Source organism: Platichthys flesus, chromosome 12 (assembly GCF_949316205.1).
Source record: "Platichthys flesus chromosome 12, fPlaFle2.1, whole genome shotgun sequence".
In the NCBI taxonomy this organism is placed as follows: Eukaryota; Metazoa; Chordata; class Actinopteri; order Pleuronectiformes; family Pleuronectidae; genus Platichthys; species Platichthys flesus.
The window spans coordinates 11,533,508-11,557,704 of record NC_084956.1 but is presented as its reverse complement, the minus strand read 5'-3'; the positions used below and the strand labels follow the sequence as shown (position 1 = coordinate 11,557,704).

Below are 24,197 nucleotides of genomic sequence, written 5' to 3'. Positions count from 1 at the left end.
ATCACAACCTGAGGCAGGAGACCTCACTCAGGCCTTCACCATAGGTCAAATAACAAACCCCTATTATCTCTTAGTGGATACCTTCACACATCTTAGTATGTGCAGTTTTAAAAATGAAAGCCACTCCACTTTGCGCATCAGCCACTTTGCGCTTCAAGCTATGTGGGGAGTCCAGAGACAGTTCTCGGTCACGACTCTGGAAACAATGAGTCCAGCTACACGAGACTCGCACCAGCCCTGGGAATGATCCTGGCTAATGTGGGCGAATAGGAAATTGTAAAATTGGCCTCCATTACAGAACATGAAACAGGCAGCCACCGGGCAAATGCATTATTCATCAACTAAATGTTTCTGTCTAATGAGCATTTAATGGATTATTCTGCATCAAAGCTTTGGTTTGGTTGAATGTCCTGGTTGTTATCGAGCCAACTTTGAGAAAGCAACACACAGCAGAATAAATAAGGGAATCCTCGGGTCTGGTTTAATGTGTAATCACACTATGGGTTGAAACAATATATTGTTTCATATGTGATAACATTTCTTCGACATCCACAGGAACACGTACTTTAGAAAACCTTTCAGCCTCGCATCCTGTCATGGGTCGATTTACATTAAAGGTCCGTGATTGAATTGGGCCTGTCTGTGCAGTTCCTCTGTTCGACATGTGGGGGCGAAATGTCTCAGACTGTGGATGTGAATTATTTTCAAAATAATCATTGATTTACTGAATTATTGACTATTCAGAACAAATGATGGTGGATTTATTAAATATGACTTTAAATCATCCGCCAAAGCTTTGTGTATTTTTCAAATCGTGATAATGAACAATAAAGCAAACAAATATCGAGGAGATGAAACTTTGCATCAAACAAGTTGAGTTTGAGTTTAAGCAGCCATTTGTGATAAATGTGATGAATGGCCTTATTCTTGTGTTTAAGAAAATACAAATTAAAAACAGACTCAATGATATTTTCTCCATCCTATAAACGCACCATAGGCTACCTTGTTATTTTGGGTTCATCCATTACAGCTCCAGGTATAGCAAAGTATTTCCCTCATTATTATTATTATTTTGGAATTTTACTTTTAGACACAATAATGCAATTATATTGAGTTGGCTTGAGTGTCATGGATATGAGGATATATCATGACCACCGCAATACATTTTCTTTCATTTCTGACTAATCAACTTTTTACATCAAACCAACCAGTATCCTCTGACTTGTATGTGTATTGGACTTTACTGGGCTCACTGGTATGGGCTCAATCGGGTTTTTTTTCTGCTTTGAGGAGCAGCATTTTTTTCTCTCTGTGGAACAGTGGAGTTTTGAGTTTCTCCTCGGGTGTCGCTCCTCTCCTCCGTCCTGCCCTGATCCATGCAGTGCGTTTTTTTTCCCCCTCTCTCGGCCGAAAGAGAAAAGACTTGGCAGCGCCCGGCTCGAGCCGAACGAGACTCCTGTTGACTGAAAGCGCGCGACCTAAGAGGACAGAACACCGATGAACGACACTACGGACGCCCACAGCCGATTCAGAAACAGGCTGTAGAGAGAACATGTGAAGATTTTTCGGTTGTCAGCGTTGGAGCAGTCAACAGTAACCGGGAAAGATGGCGAGGACGCACACTCGCATGTTCCTCGCCTTGGCTTTGCTGGGAACGTTCTTTCTCGTGGTGTCGGTGAAAGGAGAGCTGCAACAGGCGGAGGAGGAGGAGGAGGTGGAGATGTCCTGTCAGGGAGCCTTCGACCTCTATTTTGTCCTGGACAAGTGAGTGTCTCGTTTTATTTATGGCTTTGTTACTTTCCCATCGCTGCGCTTTGCCATGCAACCGCCCCAGTGGTTCGGAAACGCGGTGCGCATCGGTCCTGGTGTTGTTGTAACGGTGCGAGAGGAAAAAAGTAACAGACGTTGTAACTTGGACCAGAAGTTCAGAAAGCAGGAGTCCAGACTTTGATTCTGTCCCTTATGACATCATCGGTGCTAAATAAAACAGCAGTTTCATGTTTTATGGCATGATTGAGCACCCAAAAGCGTTTAACCCTCATTGTTTATCTTTTGCGTGCCTTTGAGCACCGGTATTTGTGACGTGTGGGGATAATACTCGGAGCATTACGGTTTTCTCTTAGCCCGGCGAGGCAGGAGAGTTTACCCACGGGATGTGGGCAGGGCGAGCCGGATGGATGGATAGAGTTTCAGGCTGATGACGCCTGCAGCGGACACAGCTGCAGCAGCTGCCCCACACTGGTGCCGTGTGGCCCAGTGATCTTTCACACTGCTCCGGCCTCCATCCACCGTGAGACGACTGCATCCTATATCCGGACATTTAGTGACGTAGAAGCAAGGGCCATTCTTTATTGTTTCCCAGCAGTACTCGATCTGATTCGGTTGATGTTCCTCTTTGGAACAAAGAGATCTAAAACAACATGACATAGGCTATATATTGACACCAGTATAAGGCATTGTCTTTAGAGGAGCGTATCATACTGCAATGAATGATATAATAAGATATTAATTCAAAGTTTAGGGGTCATTTATGAATCATTTGTAAGAGCTTTGGGGTTGCTAAGTTATGAAATAGTGGATAGTGTGCATCTTTCTCACATAACTTGCTTGACTTTTAGATTTGCATTTTAATCCACCAGAAAGACGTCTTCAAGAAATAAGCAAAAGGATATCTGAAGTAAAATGTGATTATCTCACAATTAGAATGGCCTCCACCCAGGCCCCTTATGAAACCGCATGTAAATTCACTAGATCTGCATTTGATTTGGATCTGCACCAAATCATACACACTCATAAACCTGCCTGTTCCCTAAACACGCCTGATTATTTCCTCAAGAAGGGGAAAATATTGGAAAAACAAAAATTGCCCAAAATTGAATTAGCTCTTTCTTTGGCCAGGCGCCTCCCATCCACAAAATTTCATAGAAATCGGTTGAGAAGTTTTTGCAGAATTGTGCTAACTATCAAGCAATCGCAGAAGATAACATAACCTCCTTGGCGGGGGTAATAATGAGGCCTAGAATTTACAACCCCTATTAAAGTACACCTTATAAACTGCTTTATATACAAGTGGCACTACTAGTCTATATGTCTTAAACAATCTATGCATGAACTTGATCTTGGGCTGATGCTTAAAGCTTTATTTGATAGAAGCCCGAGAGGGTTGACTGGAAATGAGACGTGACAGAGGAAGAATGTAAAACAAACCAGAGCCTGATTTAGATCCGAGATTCTAAGATAACTTAAAGCTCTTGGAGCTTTGGACTGGCAGCGAGCGCATTAACCTTTTTCTAACATTAAAACCAACTCTCGACTAACCCCAGATCAGTCTTTGTGTCATTTTATTTTAAGATGTTGGTTTAACACGATTGGCCGACTCGCAGCCGCAAACTATTTTGACTTATTAAATCTCATGATATTTTTCTGGCTTCCTTGTCAGCGAGGGTGTTTTGACCATCTTTTTGGACTGTGACTGTACTTGACCTGTCTAGCCTCACACTGTGTCGCTGTTTATGTCTGCACACACATTATAATTGACATTTTTTGCTTGAGCTGCAAGGGGAGATTATGCACGTGGACACAGAACAATCAAACATGTTGAAACATGCCAAGTGAGCAGCGACTGACACTCAAAAATCATAAGGTAGCATTAGGCGGAATTTGCTGCCCTGCTGGAGTAGAGGAATAAGAGTTTATAATGTCAAAATAATAGAATATTTGTGTGTGTATAACATAAGGTATAAAATGTCTTTCTGTATGTCCTTGGTTGCCCGGGGCTCTCCACCCATGAGCTGTGGGGACTTGTGAGTGACATTTTGCTTTGGTTCTAATACATTTGATGATCTTTCAGACGCAGCATCTGTCAGCCGCTCTTCAATCTTTACCCTTTTGCTTCAAAAAGTTTAGGAGTAGCCTCGGGAGCGTGGCAAAGTCACGCATGGCCAAGCCTGTGGTACTCCTCAGTGTTCTTGGACTGTCTGGACCTGCATGCTCCAGCAGGCCTCCAGGAAACTGCTGATCTGTCTCCTGAGGTGGCACCGACTTGTCTGATCTTAAATGACCTAATCTGAAGAGAAAATCAAAGAGCAAAACCCCCTGTGTCTACACCCGTTCGCTGTTTGACTGTAAACATTGAGCTGTGGCCTAAGTGTCCACAGTGAGGCATGCTGGGTAAAGAATGTGTGTGCACTCCACTGGAAGCATCACAGTGGACACAGGGTGAAGATTAGGAGAAACCCAGCTACCATCAGTTCCCCACATTCCTACACTCTGTGTCTGACCCACATCGAATACCAGGCTGCATTTTTCCGCTCGATCGGATTTGCCCACAAATAGAATAATAGGTGTTGTGTTTTATGGCCGAGTGAGGAAGAGAGCGATTTGTTTTCATGGATCGAAGCACTTTGCAGGGAAAATATTGTAGCTCAAAGAGACTCTGCCCTCATATTATGCAGACTGAGGAATGCAGGTAGACGGCTGGAGAATAATTGCTGCATTTGTTGAATGATGGCAGTGATTTATTCCATATTTTTGCTTTTCGGGTTTCCTGCCATTTCCCTTTAGTGGGTATTGGAGTTTTTGTACCGCCAAAATGTCCGCAAAGTTAAACAGTTCAAAGTCCACAGCAGAAGGAGTCTAAAAATACTGAAATACCTTGTTTGTATCTCTAGGTTTTTTCTACAACATGTCACTGTCACTTATAACATGTAACATGCCCGCCTACTATCTTTACCGTGGCTAGAGCAGTTTAGAGCTCAACAGGAAGCCTTTGCTAAGTGGTACTAACATATTCAACACACGCTCTTAGCAGTCGACCAATCTCAAAGGACCCAAACAGTGCTGACCAAATGACCACTATGTGGACACTGTCATAACATTGAAAACTTTCATCCATTCAATTTCGATCGATTAATCAACCAATCATTTGCACACAGAGGAAATAACTAATAGTGGTTATCAAGTCCACCTCCTCCTCAGTCATTCATACGCACAATGTAAATATGTATGGAATATGAAGATGCAATTCACAATAAAAATCACGAAAAACAACACATCACATGTATGTCTAACAAAAAAACACAACGTCCAAAAAAGAAAGCAAAATCACAAAACAGAGATCACGTTACTTTTTCAATGTTCTCTTGATTGCTGTTGTGTTGTCTCACTTGTGTTGTTTTGTGATTTGCTGTTGTGATTTGCATCTCAGGGCCACTGTACAAAGGTAATCCAGTACCTGACACAGTAAGAAAAACAAATCTGACCAAGAAGGAAAGTTGGTTCTGTAGCCACCTCATACCACAACATGTTAACCAAGAAGTGACTGCTTAAATAAGGAGCACAAAAGAGCCATCATGAATCTAACCAGCCCACACTTTCACTCCGTTTATTACCCTCTCTCACACAGAGACACACACACGCACACACACGCACACACATAGGGTTTGGTGCATTAGCTGTTTGATGTTGCATCCTCAAATAGCCTTGGCCCCCTGCTGAGTGTTACTCCAGCGTCTCTGTGTTGTTCATGTCGCAGCCTTTACACTCTGCGGACCCCCAACCTGTTGTCAGACTGGCTGTGCTCACTGGGACCATCTGTTCCCCCTCACAGTCACACAGACACACACACACACACACAGACGCTCACACAAACACAGATGCTACACACACACGGACACGGACAAACAGGCCAGCTGCCTGCTGCATGGTCCCTGCTAGAGGCAGACTGCTACATCTGTCCCTGTCTAACCTCAGCCCTCTGGCCCAGCAGCAATTAGCCCCCATTAGCAGCCCCCTGGGACCGGCTTTCATTAAGGAGACTGCCATGTCCTCAGCAGCACGTCGAGGGCTAACCAGCACCTCTCACTGCTGACAGGTTACAGTCAGAGGTAAGGGAATGTGACGGGGACTGAGCGTCAAGAGGAATGTCCTCAGATCACGAGGACATTAACGATTACTGTTGCTCCTGAAACATACTTCCATATCGTACATAATCACATCCCATAAAAAGGACGCCTGTTCTACACTGAAATGGACTCATATTCTTATTAAATGATAGTGACATTACAGTTTTACCTTCGTCTTCTGAAGCTAAAGTAATCAAGCCAAATACTAACACCAGCAAAAGACTAATATGCAGATGTTTAGCATGGTGTTATGTTGACCATGTTGACTATCCCATACGGTGGCCCTGAAGTGCAAGTCACTCTGGCAAGCCACAAAACACAACAACAATATTCAACAACAAATCAGAAAGCCCAACCGCATTGACATTCTAACGCAAAATGTGCCTGCTATCGACCGTCGCTGATCGGATGGACACACTGTCCACGGGATTTGTTGTTTGTTCTTTTTTGTTGTGTTTTGTGATTTGCATGCTGTCACTAGCTCATAAGGCACTAAACAGAAAGTACACTAAAGGATGATGGCCATGTGTTTGTGCTGCATTCAATCTAACAGAATAATATTTATGATCATAATCATAATGGAATCTTTTTGCCTGTTGTCTTTCAGATCCGGCAGTGTGAAGCATCACTGGATAGAGATTTACTCCTTTGTGAAGCAGTTGGCAGAGAAGTTTATCAGGTACCGGCAGCGCGAGTCATTCTGCTCTTTGGGAGGTTTGTTGGACTTTTTCACTATTTTCACTACAACTGTGTGTTTGCAGCCCCATGCTGAGAATGTCCTTCATCGTCTTCTCCACCCGAGGGACCATCATCATGAAGCTGACCGAGAACAGGTAAGAGCCACCGCTGATCAACACCATCCCCTCCTGTGGCTCTCTCTGTACCTGCACCAGCCTCGGACATCATCCCTTCTCCCATTTATGTCGTTTTTTGCAACTCAAATTTAATTTCACACAAATTCCATCCAGCGTTTGGCAGCGTACCGATACAAAGCATTGCATGAGTCTGCTGAGGACAACTTTGGCAGGGGACTCACACTTCTCTTGCCAACTCCAACTACTCTCTACACCCTCTTTGTATCTGCTTCAGTGGGAATCTTTCCCATTCTTTCTTTTTTTTCTGAGCAGCTTTTTTTCCGTTGTTTTTATTCAGGCTGTGTGTTTACCCCACAGGGAGGCCATTACTGGTGGCTTAAGGGATCTGAAGGGGGTTGTTCCCGGAGGAGACACATTTATGAACCTGGGCCTGGAGATGGTAAGGCGATGTTTAAAGAACCAGCCCGTCTTAGTCTTATAAAATATCCACTGAGGATTGATTGAGTCTGGCAGCTGGAACAAGGATGAATTAGAGAGGTATGAGGAGCGGCTCGTATTATTTCTGCCTCTTGAAACTGCCCAGCTTTCTGGACACATACCAAAGCAAAGCAGTTTAAAACACAGCGTGATTCCACAGGTCCCCGTGGTCTGGTTCTCCTTTTCATCTCGATCAGAGATTTAGCAACATTTCTAGATGGCATCTTAAAATCTAAAAACAAACACCAGTGACCCCGCTTTTCTCCAGCCAGGTCACGGAAGGGTTCATGTCCTAAAAGAGCACGTAGCAAACTTCAGTCGTGAGCTTTTTCAGAAAGGAACTCAAAACGCAGCAGGAGAGTGTTCACAGAAACAAGAAAATGTCTGGATTTCCAGTCTTGGGTGCATCGAAGCAGACAAAGAACGAAGCTGAACTAAAACATGTCCCATACAAATCAAACTGATGTTTTATAACAATACCAACAATACCGTGCTCTGGTCATTTGTTTATTGAACCTGTACTTGGTTTATTTTCTTTTCTCTAGTTCAGAATCAGGACTAACGCACACCCTCTTTGCATTTGCAGGCTAATCAACAGATATATCAAGAGAGGCATGGTAAGCTCCGCATAATAAGCTGATTACATTTGCCTACATGTAGAACAGAGAATAATAAGAGTCGATCTGTGTATTCCTCAGGGACGGCCAGTGTGATCATCGCTCTGACTGACGGAGAACTGAATGACTGGCAGGTTGACACAGCTCAGCGAGAGGTAGGATGTGTTTGTAAAGTGAAGGTGTTGGGGGGGGGGGGGGGGGGGTGTTGATGTTGTGGTGAGGTTTCATTGTTGAGACTTTGTAAGATTGTGAGATTGTAAGACATTTCTTACAATGTTTAAGTAGCTGAAACAAAAGGCCTGGATCCGCCCCCCGATCCGGATTCATGCCAAAAATGTTTTTGTTCTATCTAGGGCAATGGTCTGATCCCCCACAGAATTTCATTGAAATTGTTTTTTTTGTGTGAGCAGATAAAAATAACAGAGGTAATAAATATGAAAATTCAGAAAATGTCCTCTGTGTAGAATGAGAATAGCTGATATGTTCTTTGGGACATGTATTTGCTCGACCAGAGTTTCTTTAACCTCATTACATGCTGGTTTATTTGTTCTTCTCCTGCAGGCACAGAGGGCCAGGTCTTTGGGAGCGATTGTTTACTGTGTTGGGGTCAAAGAGTTCAACCAGACCCAGGTAGGATCTGCAGGAGGATATTGAAGATGTTGCAAATGCCTAAGAAAGCAAACAGAATTCATTTTTTTTTATATTTTGCATGTGTATGTTTTTCTAGCTCGCAACTATTGCAGACACGGTGGATCATGTGTTTCCTGTGTGGGGAGGCTTCCAGGCCCTGAGGGGAATCATTGACTCGGTACGACAAACACATAGCACATGTATAATCACCCAAACCCACACAGAAAGACACACAAAATCATATCATGTTATTGAATTAACCAATAAATGTTTTTTCTTTTCTGCCTCTTGTCTCTCAGATCATCAAGAAGTCCTGCATTGAGATTCTGGCAGCGGAGCCGTCCAGTGTGTGTGCAGGAGGTAAGAGGTGTGAGGAGGAGCAAGGGTTTCCCCTCCTTGTTGAGACACCGGTGCAGTCGCGGTGTGCAATTGTGTAAGATGACAATCATCCAAAGCCTCTGGAGAGGAACATGAGGCTAAGTAATCGCATGGACGCTTATGACTGCGGAGTGACAGAGAGCGTATTGTCAGTCCCGGCCGGGGGAGAATTAGCATCGCCGCTTCGGCACAGCGTGTGTGCAGGAAAAGAGAGAGGAGGGGTGGCGGGTGTTGGTCAGAGGAATTAGCTGCCAATGTTTAAGCATGGCTGCTTCTCTGGCCTAGTTTGCCACATCGTATATGCTAAATAGTCATTTGGGCATTTTGAACCCGCTCCTCTTCCTCACTTCCTCTCCCCATGTCCAGCTCCTCTGTACTAAAAAGCAGGATAACGGCCAAGAACGATTGCAAGACAGAGAGAGAGACTTTATGTGTAGCCAGCTGGATGGATGAGCTCTGACATGACCTTATTAGGACTCACTTAAGAGAGTGCATTTAGAGCCGGGCTACCAGGACGACCAATGTAGATTAACATCCATCATGAGCTATGAAGGACGGGGAAGGATACGAGGAGAGCAGCAGGAGAAGCGTTGCCCTAAAAGGATAAAAAATAAGGAAGAAATTCTAAAGAATTAAAGTCACAACTGTGATTCACACACTCTTGCCGAAGCCTGAGTGGGACTGTGTCACTCGACATGTGGACAAATAACATCCAGCCTCATTTATTATTCGATTGATGAGCAGAATAATGGTCAGTGAACTAAGAAGCGAGGGAGCCACTTGAACCAAAGCCTGATTCTGGCCTAATTAATGAAGATTGTAATGTGCTGAACCTTTACTTATAATGCTTTGTTTGCTTTTGAGGGTTATGACAGGCATGAATAACGTACTGCTCTTATCTTCTGACATCCTACATTGCTTCCAATTCCTCTGGATAAATATACAGAAAGTATTTCCCTTACTTAAAGCTTATTTTTGCAGTATAATGTAGAATAATGTGATTGTCGGTTACAAACGCAGGTTAAGCAGGAGTGTGAAATAGATTGTCCAGATGTTTGACTACAACCATCTGCCCACATCTGTCCATCCTGATGCATTTATACACACATATTATATCCATTCTGACATTTTGCATAGGTGTTATGACAGTGTCTCTGTCTGTCCTCATCTCTGCCTGCGTGTAGTCACATAGCATACATGCTCTACAGCAACACACTTAAACTTACACTTACACACACACACACACACACACACACACACACACATCTTCAAGCACGTGTACACACATGTCCCTCACACTGATGTGAAGTGACCAGACCGGGCTGCCTGCGAACAGGCCATCAGACTGGACAGTGAACGTTGGGCTGCACTATCAGACGTGACAGCCCTGATTTCCCTCACACACACGTGCGCGCGTACACCGAGAGGACAGCGTGAGTCGGGCCTCAGATCTAACATGACAGCAGAGATTGCTGCTTTCATTAACGTCTGACCCTTTTCTCCCCGTCGTCCCTTCCTCCTTTGCCCCTCCCTGCCCTTCACTGTCCCGTCGCACTAACGTGATTGAAGAGCCGCTGTTCGGACAAGCCGTACACCATTTTCTCCCACACACACACACACACACACGCACACACATGCACACACACACACACAAGACACGCGTTCAGATGCATGTACATGTGACGGTCACACAGACAAGACATTCATACAAATGTAATCCTCCTCGTCAGACGTCCAGGTGTAGATGTAAGTGGACGTGTGGCCGCAGCCATGTGTTGAGCATGACAGCAGGGCACCACCAGTCCCTGCCCACCATGTGTCTGACAGCACTGACCTTTTAGTCCATCAAGCCTCAGTGTGTGTGCAGTGGGTCAGGGTGTGTACACAAGATGCTCAGATCCAGACTTCTAGCTGGATGCTAGTACTGACTGATTAGGGTTAAAAAGTAACAAATAAAATGTAAAATTTTGAGCAAATCTGATGTTTTAACAAGTATTGTGTAATCCAATGCACTTCATAATCAATAGATCAATAAAGCAAAGCCAGTACCAATATTTGATTTGGCATTTCTTACAATTAAAAGAGACAGACTAATTTATCAGTATATTAAATATCAGCCGATATGAGCCTTTCGTTGATATATCAGTATTTATTTTTGCCCACATGAAAACTTTTATTTAAGAAAAAAATAAACAATGAAAAAAAAAAAAAAGATATGCAGTTATGTTTGCATTCTAAGTTTAAAACACAAATATTTTCTTATTTCAAGTTCTATATACTTGCTGGTATTAATGTTTTCTTTTTTTAGTTGTTTAAAATAAGGTTGAGTTGTTTTTAATACCTAAAAGTGTCTGGCTCTAATAATCAGAGTAATATCTGCCATGTTCAGCATTCTGTCTGTGTGAGTGTGTCTCTCTGTGTGTGTGTGTGTGTGTGTGTGTGTGTGTGTGCGTGTGTGTGTGTGTGTGTGTGTGTGTGCACATGTGCCCTGCTCTTTGATGGTAACAATGGGTGAAAGGGGGATGACTGCAGCCAAGGCACTGAGCATTAGGAATAATTAGTGTTGAGTCCTCTCATTAAGCCGAATGTTGTTGTGTCTACAAACAACATAAGCACGTCATTGGATTATGAGAAAATGTAATACAGCCCAGTTTATTTGATATATGGTTGTACAGCTAACATTCATGGTTGATTGTTGTGGTGGTGTTTTATATTGAAATTAGGGCAGAGGGAAGGAGAGGACATGGTGAAGAGTAAATGACTAGGCTGTCTGTGATGGGATGAGTGGTTAATCGGGTGATTTATATGTGTACGTGCGTCTGTGTGTGTGTGTGTGTGTGTGTTTGTGTGTGTGTGTGTGTGTGCGTGTGTGTGTGCGTGTGTGTGTGTATGTACACATGTAGAATCCCTCTTCCTGACAAAATGACATGAGCAGTACTGACAAGTTGCAAGTCATTGAACATCTGTAAATAAGTGTGAACCCACACATGCAGATAAGTTGTATGAGGTCACCTGGGTTCACAAGTGATATGTATAACCAAATAACATATTCAACTAATTACTGTTTGGTAAGAGCTCGGTTTCAGTTATCATCTGTCTTGTCCATCACCAGTTTTCCTCTTGGAACACAAACCCACTCTCGTCCACGTCCTTGCAGCATCTGCAAACATGTGGAGATGTGCAGGCATCTGTTAAATGCTCCGTCTCTGTGTGTGTATTTGTGTGTATGACTTTTCATGGCAGCGTCTTTGACCTTTAAGGAAACACTGTCACGTATACACTCACACCCTGTGATGTTTTTATCCAGTGATCTTCACGCTGGAGCTTTAAATGTTAAAGGTGTGGCAAATGTTCACTTCTATTAGCCAGGATGGTGCTGGAGGAAACCTCCGTGCACGGCCAGGGACCACGCACGTGCACTCACACACATGTTCAAACAATGCATGCATACTGGAGGCATACAGACGATTACACATTCCTCAGAAAAACACAACGCAGAATGCAGAATGTACAGGTTACACACATATCCTCACATACACTTCCACATATATACACATAAACACACACACACACACACATGCCGTTGTGCCACAGGTAAGGTCAGACCTACTTTGACAGTGCTGTGCTGTTGTCAGCCCTGCAGCCATGTTTTTAAGGAAGTGTTTTTCCCCACTCTCTAACATATGCTGGGTAGCAGCCACATAGGCACTGCAGCATATGCTGGCAAGCCTCTGTCAGTGCGCTTTAACAGAGCCTGAGGGAGACGAAAGGTCAAAGACACACACACACACACAGACACACACACACACACATGAACACCTTCTGGCTGCAGCAGAGTCTTAAGCTATTTGTGAATAGCAACACTTTAAGCATTAGCACCACTGGAGCATATTAAGGCCTTTCCACACATACACGCACAAGCACCCAGATATAAACGAGCAGTAATGAAGCATGAACCCGTTTCTACTGCTAAAGCCACCGCGTCACAGAAAGAGGACGGTTGTCAGCCATGATGGGAAAGTGGAAACTAGTTCAAACCAAAATTGAAGACCAGTTTTGTGCTGAAAATGTGTGTCTCACTGTTGTTGTGCGCGAGCGTGTGCATGTGGCTCATCAGCTCTGATGCTGCTCGTTCCCTTTGTGTTTGTTTGTCTCAGAGCGTTTCCAGGTGGTGGTGAGAGGCAACGGTTTCCTCCACGCCAGGAATACTGATCACGTGCTGTGCAGCTTCAAACTCAATGATACGTACACAGTGGGTAAGTCTCCCACCTTGTTTGTTTGTTTGTTTGTTTGTTGTAGAAGCCAGGGGTGAACCCATTAGACATTGGTTGAGGTTCTGGATCAGGGGCAGATTATATTTAACGTTGCAAAATGGCGACATTTTTATCGGTTTTGTGAATTATCTGAAGAAAACAAAGATGTTGATGTCAAAAACTCTGCATATTTAGGAGACTGATACCTATGCATGAGTGTGCAGCTTCTTTGAATTGAAGGGGACTGTTTAGCCATGACAAAGGAATGTGCTCTCTGAGTGTTATTCTATTGTTTCCGTCTGCATTTGTTTGTTATAAAGCAGAATTATGACATTTTTTGGAGGGGTGAGGCTTGATCCAAGGAAACACATATAACATGTTGGTACGGATCTGGATGAGTTGGCTGATACATCGCTGTGGAATATACATACAGAAAGTTAATGGATTTCTGATGGATTTCTGTCTTATGCATGCTTCTTATTACTGCAGACATGCTGTTATACATTAACTTGTGAATCTAAATGGATAATGGGAATCTGGTTTGGCTTTCACATCTAAGACAAATACGGGAAGTGTTTTTTACACAGCAGATGTTTAAATTTTGACTTCATAAAATGAGATTTTGTTCTTTTTTCCGACTGTGCAGATGAGAGACCAGCTGGAGTGGAGGATACCTTCCTGCTCTGTCCTGCTCCTGTTGTCGAGGAGGTCGGCAGGTAAGCTGGATGTTTCTTATCGACTCTCGCCACCTTTCCCCCCACCCCCCCGACCCCACCATCGGTCGGCCGTAACAGTTGCCCGAGCCTCCGCGTGCAGCTGTTGCCCCGTGAGCCACGTACCCTAGATACTGTACAGCCACACGCAAGTTTGGTGTGGACACAGAAGTCCTTGAACAAATTAGGGCCAAAGTCATCGGGTGTCTGTGATCAATCAGCGTTTGTCACAGCTAACGAAGCCAGACACCAATCACGAGGGGACAACAGGAGTAGAGCCCAGGAACACGACTTAATGAGAGCCTGCTGGAGAGGACTTTCACAACCGCGTGTGTGTGTTTGTGTGCGTGATGTATCCCAATCTCAGTCTGACACTTTAGGAGAGAGAAAGTGTGAGCGGAGTGTAAAGTTTCCTCCGAGGGGCTTCCAGCTTAGGTCCTGTAGGTCCAGAGCAGAAGTTTCTCGCGGGGCGGTCGCGGCCGATGCCGGCGGGCCGAGCTCGGAGGGGACAGAAGCCCCGGCAGCCTTCCCTGTCCCCGCCGCCTGCAGTCCCCTGAATAATTATACACTTCCAGCCTGCGGCCTCAGACACCTCCCAGTCATCATCTGTCTTGTTGCTGTCATTCAGATTTCTAGCTTGATTTGAGCTTGTCTTGTCCGCCATTGAAAAGTGCTCCTCAGAGATAAGGAAAAAGGAAAATTTGTTTTTATTCTGTGGCCACACGAAGATTGACAAGTCTGCTGTGGCATCGTTTATTTTACTCGCACCGTTTGACAAAAGTTGAAGATAATTGATAGATGAGTGTTTGACATAATCACAACATAATAGTCATTACACAGTCCATCAGGTGTGCAGTCCTGAATATGCCTCCATGTCAGTGTGGCTTTGTTTGGCTGCTCCTCCTCAGAGCAGAGAGCATCATTACTCACCACAGTGGTGCCTGAAGGAGACGTCTTCCCTGTAACAGAGGCCCATTAGAGCAGAGGCAGCGCTGCCTAACACCCTCAGTGCCGCTTAAGAGGAAGTCAGCTGTGAATGGCCGCAGGGCCCAAGAGGAGGCCAACAGCTGGCTGATGAGTCCTGGGCTGTGGAGCGGTGACGTGCACATGGATGGAGTGAAGCGAGGGCGCCCCTGTGCAGGTTGGACAGGTGGTGGTGGTACAAAATATCACCAGTACACAAAAATGCTCCTTCTCATTACGCAATATCACCTGATATTATATTTGACACGACTTTAAACCATATTCATGACCAGTGGTGGGATGTAACAAGTCCTTTTACTGTATTAGTGTGCTTAAGTACATTTTGCATTTAGATTTACCATATATTTGTTGATTATTGTGTTACTTTTACTTCTGTGAAATGTTTGAGAACGTCCCCCACCACAGTTTATAAGCATAAATATACATGATCAATACATAAACATTTACACCACCTATTAGGCAAAAACCCCAACAATTTTTAAAATGTCTTCTCAAATGTAAACTAAACAAAGTCGATTTTTCACTTTTTTTCTCCCATCTTCCATAACAAACTTCATCAATAATCAGAATAACCATTAGCTGCTGCCCTGAGATTCACCCCGACCTGTCACATCTCATTATGTGCCTCTGGTTTTGGGGTATAAGCGTCTGTACAGGGGCTCTCAGGGACTCCAGCTCCCAGCAGCACCTCCTCGCCCAAACCCCAAAGATCCTCAATCACCTCCTGTTCCACCCGAGCCTTGTCGCATACAATGAAGTCATTGACGCTGCCGTCACACAAATCTGTGTTGACTGGGAACCTTCCGGATGCAGCTTACCCCCCCCCCCCCCCCCCCCCCCCCCCACACACACACACACACACACACAGGGTGAAGACATACATAAATATATATAGGCTATAGTGGGCAGATTGATGATTGATAGGGGCCGAGATCTCTGTGTCAGAGAGAAGCTGATAGCCCTGTGCCCCCCCCCCCCTCCCTCCCGCCAAAGAGGAGGGCTAAGCGTATAATGGGGAAAGAAGAGGGGGCAGAAAAGGGGAGGGAAGGAGAAGTAGAAAAAGATGAACGGCACCTGCGATGTCAATTTCCTACTCTGAGGGTCGGTGTGAGTTATGAGTGGAGCTGCAGCGGTATGAGGAGGATGCAGGGTGGTGGGGGGTGTGGAGGGACAGTGCTAAGGGGATGTAGAGCAGGAAGGGCCCCTCCTCCTACCATCCCCCACGCTGTTTCCTCTTCTCTCCCCCCCACCCCACACACACACCCTGCAGTGACCTCCCCTTTGTCGCCCCTCTCCTCAAATCTAAACCCGGAGCTCAATGGCCCCCTTGTCTCTGCCACCTCTCCCTACCCCAAGACCACAACCAGAAGCCTTTCTCCATTCTTTTCCACAAACCCAGAACTCCGACCCAGCAGGCGAAACCCCAGCCGGTGTCTTATTTTCCTCAGATTTCTGAAGAACTTCATAATTAACCTGCCAACTAGAGGCCTTTTTCACCATAATCCCTGGGTACGCCAGTGTTTATCGCATCTTTGGCCAATGCGGTCATCTTCCCCCTCATCTCTTTTCCTCCGCTGCCCTTCCTGCAGATATATCAGCAGCGAACACTGGAGGAGAAAAAGTAATTTAGCTGTCTGTGGTTTCCGCATTAGAGGTCTGGGTCTGATCCAAACAGAAGAGATTCCTGCTGAGGGTGGAGAACTCCCTGACCTCTGCAAAGACTTATTTTTTTGTCTGCGTCAGCGTGTTTGTGTTTGGCATTTTTAAGGCAGCAAGTACGGACAGAATAGATCGAGGAATGTATGCGACACCTGGGGCGAGCTTACAGTAGATGAAAAACAAGGCAGGGTGCATGCGAGGCAGATGTGTGCACTGAAATGTGTTGTGTGACTGCAACTCCGGCTGCTGTCAGACATGGACCTCACTCCGGATGATCTCCTGAAGTTCTCAGGAGGAGACGTGTGAGAATCCAAATGTTCCAAGTTAGAGCCTCTGGACTGTCACTGGATTTCCGCAGGGCCAGCTCCCTCAAAAAATGTAAATAAAGATAAGATCCAAACGAGATCCTCTGAAAATAAACAAAAAAAAAAAAGAAATATCTCAGGAGGAACAGGAGGTGCCTCACACGTAGGAGACACAGTTGAAGATGTCAGCAGAGCTTTCGGTGATAAGGGGCTGATGCTGTGATCTCCATACGTTCCATCCTCATGTGTGAAAGGCAAACTCTAGAGTCCAGCCCCCAAAATGACTTGTGTCTGAGGATCTGCGTCTGTGTTTGTCAGGGTGATCTACCTGCAGGTGAGCATGAACCAGGGCCTCTCCTACATCACCAGCTCCGTTCACATCACCACCACTGAATGTGTGAGTACACCCCGTGTTTCTATCCGCCGCACGCTGATTCGTCCTTCTTAGCACGCTGCCCCTGTTTGAATAATCTTTCTTTCCACCTTCTTATTTTCTCTGGGTTCTCCAGTCCTCTGTCCTCTTCCTCTCTGACGTCTCCTCTGTTGTGTCTGTCATCAGAGGAGGCTGTGAGTACTGTCCCTTTTCATTTTCACCTTTTCCTCGTCCCTTGACTTCCAGTTCGGTTTAATCCTCATCCCGTTATTCTGTGTGTGTGTGCAGTTCGACGGCACCATCGTGTTGATATCGCTGCTGGTGGTGTTCCTGGTGTTGGCTCTGCTGCTGATGTGGTGGTTCTGGCCTCTCTGCTGCACGTTGGTAAGTTTGCACCTTAGACACAAATGTCTCCGCCTGGTAGTCAGATTAAATTGTCATTTAAAACCCTGTTCAGACCTGGAATTAACACGTGTCCGAGTGAGCCGACAGATGTTCATATCGGTTCAGGTCTGACCACACACAAATGCCTCCTGAATGTTAGAGCCTATCATTCAGAGCACATTCGGAGGTCACTCTGGGAAGCATGGCGCTCTGTTCTTTTCACTGTGTGAACACAAATGCCTTCTGGGCCACGTGTGACTCTGCTGACGTCCTCCACAGTTTCACACTGAATCAAACACGTGATTTGTGCTCCTCAGTGACCACATGGTGATTTGTTTGTGGCCAACACCACAATATCAACACTGACCGACACATAATGATGAAGTGATAAGTCAGAGGTCAGGAGCCAGGCTGAAGTATTCGAGCTTTTGTTTTGTTTACCTCCTGACACTTGTTATTTTCAATATCCAGGTTATCAAAGAACCTCCACCACCCCCACCTCCAGAGCCCGTAAGTCACCAGCTACATTTAGTTTCTATTCATTATAATCGGATATCCATGCAAAGATAAAGGGATTGTGACAGTATGGGTTTGAGTTTTGATAAGACTGAGTTCTGACCCACAGGAGTCGGATGATGAGGATGGGATGCCAAAGAAGAGGTGGCCCACAGTGGACGCCTCCTACTACGGCGGAAGAGGAGTGGGTGGGATCAAACGCATGGAGGTACCCACACCCAACCTCAGCTTGCAACAACCCAAACACTCACAGAATGTAGATTTTTAAATATATTATTTTTACTCAACCCTTCCTAGGTGCGATGGGGGGAGAAGGGCTCCACTGAGGAAGGAGCCAAGCTGGACAAACCCAAAAACGCAGTCGTGAAGATGCCGGAGCAGGAATTTGAACCGTACGAGCCCAAACCTCGAAAACCACCGCGCCGCCCCCCGCAGCAGAGGAGGTGGTACACACCCATTCAGGTAGGTTGTTATGTCAGTGCTTTTAGAAGCTGAGTGCACGTTTACGGTTGGGTTTTCTTCTCACTTGGAGATCTTCTTGTTTTCGTCCAGGGGAAGCTGGACGCTCTGTGGGCTCTGTTCAGGAGAGGTTACGACCAGGTGTCTCTGATGAGGCCGCACCCCGGGGACCAGGTGAGGCCCCCGTCTCTCCGCCGCCGTGACATTTCCTGAAACACGTGTATAAAACCAGACGGAGCAGAAACAACAGGCATAATCAGTGACAGACAAACTGTAATTGGGTAATCCTGTGTAATTTGGGGGGGGATGGCTCTGTGGGTAAGAACCACTTGAAAATCTTTTGAATTGAAAGCCCCGATGCTACGGGAGGTTCTGGAAAGTGTTGTTTTGTCTCTGTCTCCTTGTCTGTGTCGGTCACAACACGTGTCAGTCGGCAACATGTACGACATGATCTCCAACACAGCAGCCTTTCTACACACACACACACACACAAACACACACACGAGGCGCACACAGTGAGTCACTGAGCTACTGATACCGCGCGGGTCGTCAAAGCGGCCATTGTCCACGCACAGGGACGACTGTATCTTCTGTACTTCTTCCTGTGAATCCAAGAAAATAACTGGGTTTCTGTCTTCTTTCCACATGAAGAGCATCTCACATGTCGCTGTCTCCTTTCAAGTGATGATCATGGGAGGAAAAATAAAAATGTCCGAAAGGCGTTTATGTCGTATCACTGGCTCCCGCTTCTGAAAAGTCCTAAATCATGACATCACTGCGGTCCCCTCCGCGTCTGCGTGACAAAGTTGCCGTTTTGAAGTTTGAAGCAAGAATCTATTTAAACTTCTGAGCTTGTTGCTAAATTGTTTTTTGGCACTTTATTTTCCTCCTTAACATAAAAAGTAAGATTCAAAAGAACAGAACAAGTCATCATTTGTCGTTTTTTTCAAATTAGCTTAGCCGCACCTGGCAACTACACGAAAGCTTGGGGGGGGGGGGGGGGGTGAAGGATGTCGCTAACACAATTTTTAAATGCACCTTTTTCAGTCGTGTGGTATGCATGATGGTCTGTATTGTATTTGTGCAGATAGATCAGAATGTACTGTGGCCCATTTTCGGTGAATTGATGAACAAGAGACAGCGGAGAGCGGCCCCCTTATCTGACCTTGACCCTCTGCACGGTGTCCCACAAGCCCCCCCCCCCCCCCCCCTGAGATGTTTTCATCATCACACTGGTTGTCATGGTGAAACATCTGGTCCGTTGTAAATGGTCTCATTGTCGCTTTTCGTAGCCGAGGCCATATCGCTGCAAAATGTATTGATTTGTTGCTTGACTGACATGATTCATCATCAGTATGAGTGGATGTGAGTCTCTACTGTATCTGCAGTTTATAAAAAATGGTCATCGTCAATGGTTTTCTCCCGTCTTTCCATCTTGGGCTTTTTTCCCCGAAGCTGAACAATAGGTCCCTGTCAGAGCAGAAGTTTCTTGAGTCTTTGACCCCCACGACTCGCTTCACGCGCCATTAACTCGGGAAAATGGATCCCTGCCCCTCACATTGTAAGAAGTGAAGGCCAATGGAAATCCACTTTTTTTTGTAAGCGATAATAGAAAATAGGCAAAATCGGACATGAGAGACGACAAAGGTTTCTCATCGCTGACGAAACAACTGCAACAAGTCTAAATTCTCTAAAGCACGACGCTGCAGCGTGACGACAAACAGCGCCCGTCGCGTCACAACAAACCCGACACGGTGGCAAAAAGCACAGCGGTACGCGGCGTGGATCCGACTCCTCCTTGTGGATTACTAACCAGCAGCTCAGGAGGAGCTCGTCCTGCTCTCTGCCCACATCACTCCCACTTCACTGCCTCTGCAAACGGTCATCAGCGGGCTGCCAGTTCCTGCCACACTTTGCATTTCCATCTCTCTGCCCAATGCGTGTGTGTGTGTGTGTGTGTGTGTGTGTGTGTGTGTGGTTGTGTCACTGTAACATGTGTGTCAGCTCTCCCGAGTTAGTGTCACACAAACAGATGGAGAGTTGAAAGGCCACGAGCCATATTGTGACAGAAGAGATTCCCTCTCTTTTGTCCCCAGAGCTGATGGCCCCGTCACACAGCACACACCGGACCAGAGGGCGGCCACCGTCCCTCCGTCCTCACACACACAGACGACACAAATGAGCAGAGCAGCGCCTCCCCTTCCACAAAACACCAATCAGTTCACGCAAAAGGATCAAGCCACCGAAAAATGGGCCACAGTACGTTCTGATCTATTTGAAGTCCCATCCAGCCGTGTAGATACTTTTAGATTCAGTGAAGTTGTGCGATATCTTGAATTTCTTCCACAAATACAATACTGACCAAACTATGTCAACTCGTGATCCACTTAAATCACTCCGGCATACCACACGACTGAAAAAGGTGCATTTAAAAATTGTGTTAGCGACATCCTCCCCCCCCCCCAAGCTTTTGTGTAGTTGCCAGGTGCTACAGGGGCAGAAGGTGGCTATATGGCTAAGCTAATTTGAAAAAAACGACAAATGATGACTTGTTTTGTTCTTTTGAATCTTACTTTAAAAAAAAAAAAAAAAAAACATTGTTGCTAAAAAACTATTTAGCAACAAGCTCAGAAGTTTAAATAGATTCTTGCTTCAAACTTCAAACGGCAACTTTGTCTGGTAGATGTTTGTAGTTGAGCTTGTATGAAGCAAGATGGTGGAACAACTCTCATCCATTTAAAATATAATATAGATCCAGAACAGCCCAGTCTCCGATTCTGGAAGAATGTCCCTATTACTATACTTGTTTGTCCGGATCCACGTCAAAATATGTAGTCCCATAATCATGCCCAATTCCTCTATGAAATTTAAAGGGAATCTGTAGTTTTTCTGTAATTCTGCTAACTGACAAACAGACAAACATCCGCTTTCTTGGTAAATCTGCGTGGCTGGATACTGCCAGGTCTGATACACTGACACTGTCTCAGTATCCTGGGCAGAAGCATATGCTGTGTAGAAACTGTGTTAAATCTTGTGAGCACACATGGAGCATATTTTCCTTTGGTGAGTGGATCGCTGTAATGTCATGCGAGGTGACAGGCGGAGCTGTCAGGTCCGATGTGCGTCTCCTCTCTCGTCTTTCTCCCCTTTTCTTTACTATAAATGGTGACAAACGCGTGCCCACACATAGACGGGCACACACTGCTTCATGTGTGTGTGCGAGCATACGAGTGTGTGTGTGTGTGTGTGTTTTATAGGGAAGGGCAAAGTCTCGGGGCTCAGACGGAGGAGCAGACAGAGAAGTGGTGTGAAGAGGGATGCTTGAGGTGTTTTAAGGTTTTGTTTTTCTCCCATAAAAAAGGAGTTGAGAGATTGAAGTAAACAGTCGCCGGGGGGGGAAGTGAAACCGTAGCAGAAGTCACAGCCGAGGGGGCACACGGGGGTCTCTGACCGTCACCAGTGACTCAGCCCTGACCTCTCACACCACTCAGTTATGTACATATTGTCGGCTTTAAAGTGGCGATATCTCTTTCCGTCGTCCATCTCTCCGGCTCTTTTCAGCTCCGGCCCTGTGTTTTTGGTGGTCCCTTGCAGCCCCCTCCTCTCTAACTTTCCTCCTTCCTCTGTTTCTGTTATTCATGAGGCCGAAGCTTCATTCAGGCCATATGTCCTGGTCGAGGCTTGCTTACAGCCACACACACACACACACACACACACAAACATACACATATTCATGAGCTTGTGTTCTCATTGTGTCCATATGCTCGCTCTGGTGTTGCTCTGCTGCTCTGCTGCTCTCAAACTGGCCTTTTCACTCTGACCCAAAGGAGTCACTGCCCCCCCACCCTAAACCAGGCTTCCCCCCCAAATCAATTACGCGCCCCTTCATATGCAAACCCACAATGGGCCCCCTTCTAAGTCACAAAGCTACTGCTGCAGGGGCCCTCTTAATGGCCCCCGTGTGACTTTAGGGGCTCTCTGTTTAATAAGGTGTAATCAGACCACCAAGGATCAGTGACACAGAGATCTACTGCTCCATCCTTCACACACTGCCCAAGCGAGTGTGTGTGTGTGTGTGTGTGTGTGTACAGAGGGATGCTATACAGGGGACAGAGAGGGTGAAGAGAAGACACACAAAACCCTCAATGAGAACAATAAGAGAAGCGTTCCATTCTCTCCCGACTTGTAAATTATGTTAAATGCCGAGGGGCCTCTGTTAACGATTGTGGCGATGTTGAAATCAGCCCCTTTTACATTCCAACAAGTCGAGCACATTAGAGACATGAACCGCTTTCTGTTCTGCATCAAGAAGCCTCCGAGAGAAGAGGAGGGGAACTGGGGCAGGCTTCAGCGGATGGGTGCCTTTGCTCGCATCACAGCTATTGTGGTGCAGGTGTGGACAGAAGCAGCTCTGTGCGTCACACACAAGCGCCTCTGTCGGCAGATCTGGGCACAGACTCACACAAAACCACCGTGGTGGATCTTAGACGCTCATTGATTTCAGCACAAAGATGGACACGGCGTTTTAATCTTCATTGAAATGATGATGTGTGGCTGTGCTTTTCTCCTCTCGTGTCTCACAGGGCCGCTGTATTAGCTTCCAACGGGTCAAAGATGAGGAGTCGAACAACCGGGCTCCTCCTCCTCCTCGCGCACATCACTCTCCCTCGCCTCCGCCTCCTCCTCATCCTCCTGCGCCCGAAGAGCAACCTCTGGTCTCCAATTCGGTCCCCCGCACAAAACCGCCGTCCAGAGGGCCCCGCACCACGCCTCCCTCCCGTGCACCCCCTTCCGTGGTCCAGTCCCCTCAAGCTCCACCACCTACGCGCGCACCCCCGGGGCCTCCAGGACCCCCGCCATCTCGACCCCCACCCAGGCTCTCATGATAAAGAACGGGGCCTCCAACAAACCACTGATACGTCAACTCGTTCCATAAAAATACATGTCCTCCTTTCACCCCAAAGACTCTGCCTGGAGCTCTTCCATGCAGCTCTGTGCTTTGTTGCTGGACAGCAAACTATTTATCTGAAGAGAATCAGCTACTGAATTCCATCAAGATAACTTTCTTTAGTATGAAACATAGAAAAATGCATGTAGTTCCTTGTATTTAGCAGAGTTCACGTTGACATAAAGGTGCGAGTAAGTTCAAGTGTTTCTGGACATTTGGCAGAAAGGTTTTATGTGTTGTTGAAAGTTGAGTACGAATGGATGGTGATTATAAATGCACATGTTTCCTGTGGGCTTGCAGAGAATAATAAAGTTGAGCGAGGGTGAGAAATAAGAGCATGTAGTGATGGTGATGTTGCCTTGGTTTTTAAATGTACACTATATTAAGTTGCTACAAATCACATGGATGCATCCTTTTACTTTTTTTTAACCAAATCATTTTCTACAAACTAGTTAAAAAAATTAAGTTAGGGGATCTAATTGTAACTGCAGGGCAGTTTCACCATATTTTATTTATTTTAACACGGGCCCTGCGTGCATCTGCTTTCTATTTAGTACCAGGTGGATTTCTGGGTCTTTGAGGAGGGGGGGCATGTTGGTGGATAGAGGGAAGCTTTGTATCTGTGGTCTTGCATTGAAAATAAGTATCTTCAGGATCTTCCTTTATTCTTTGTTTTGTGACTGAAATGATCATTGGCATCATTTCTATACTAACTTTTCTTCAATAAACACAACTTTTTTCTATATGTGACCGGGCATTGATTTTCTTTTCTCTTGATTTAAA

General features: G+C 45.7%; 1 protein-coding gene across 1 annotated transcript; it reads left to right on the top strand.

The window, feature by feature from the left end:
* Positions 1-1,399: 1,399 nt before the first annotated feature.
* Positions 1,400-24,159, top strand: antxr1d (ANTXR cell adhesion molecule 1d). The gene is made up of 18 exons (XM_062401684.1): positions 1,400-1,764; positions 6,511-6,582; positions 6,665-6,736; positions 7,076-7,157; positions 7,782-7,812; positions 7,894-7,967; positions 8,374-8,442; positions 8,540-8,620; positions 8,742-8,802; positions 12,978-13,076; positions 13,720-13,789; positions 17,053-17,131; positions 17,396-17,491; positions 17,963-18,001; positions 18,117-18,215; positions 18,305-18,469; positions 18,560-18,640; positions 23,050-24,159. The coding sequence occupies exons 1-18, from the start codon at positions 1,607-1,609 to the stop codon at positions 23,350-23,352; spliced, it is 1,731 nt and encodes a 576-aa protein (XP_062257668.1). The 5' UTR covers positions 1,400-1,606; the 3' UTR covers positions 23,353-24,159.
* Positions 24,160-24,197: the final 38 nt, after the last annotated feature.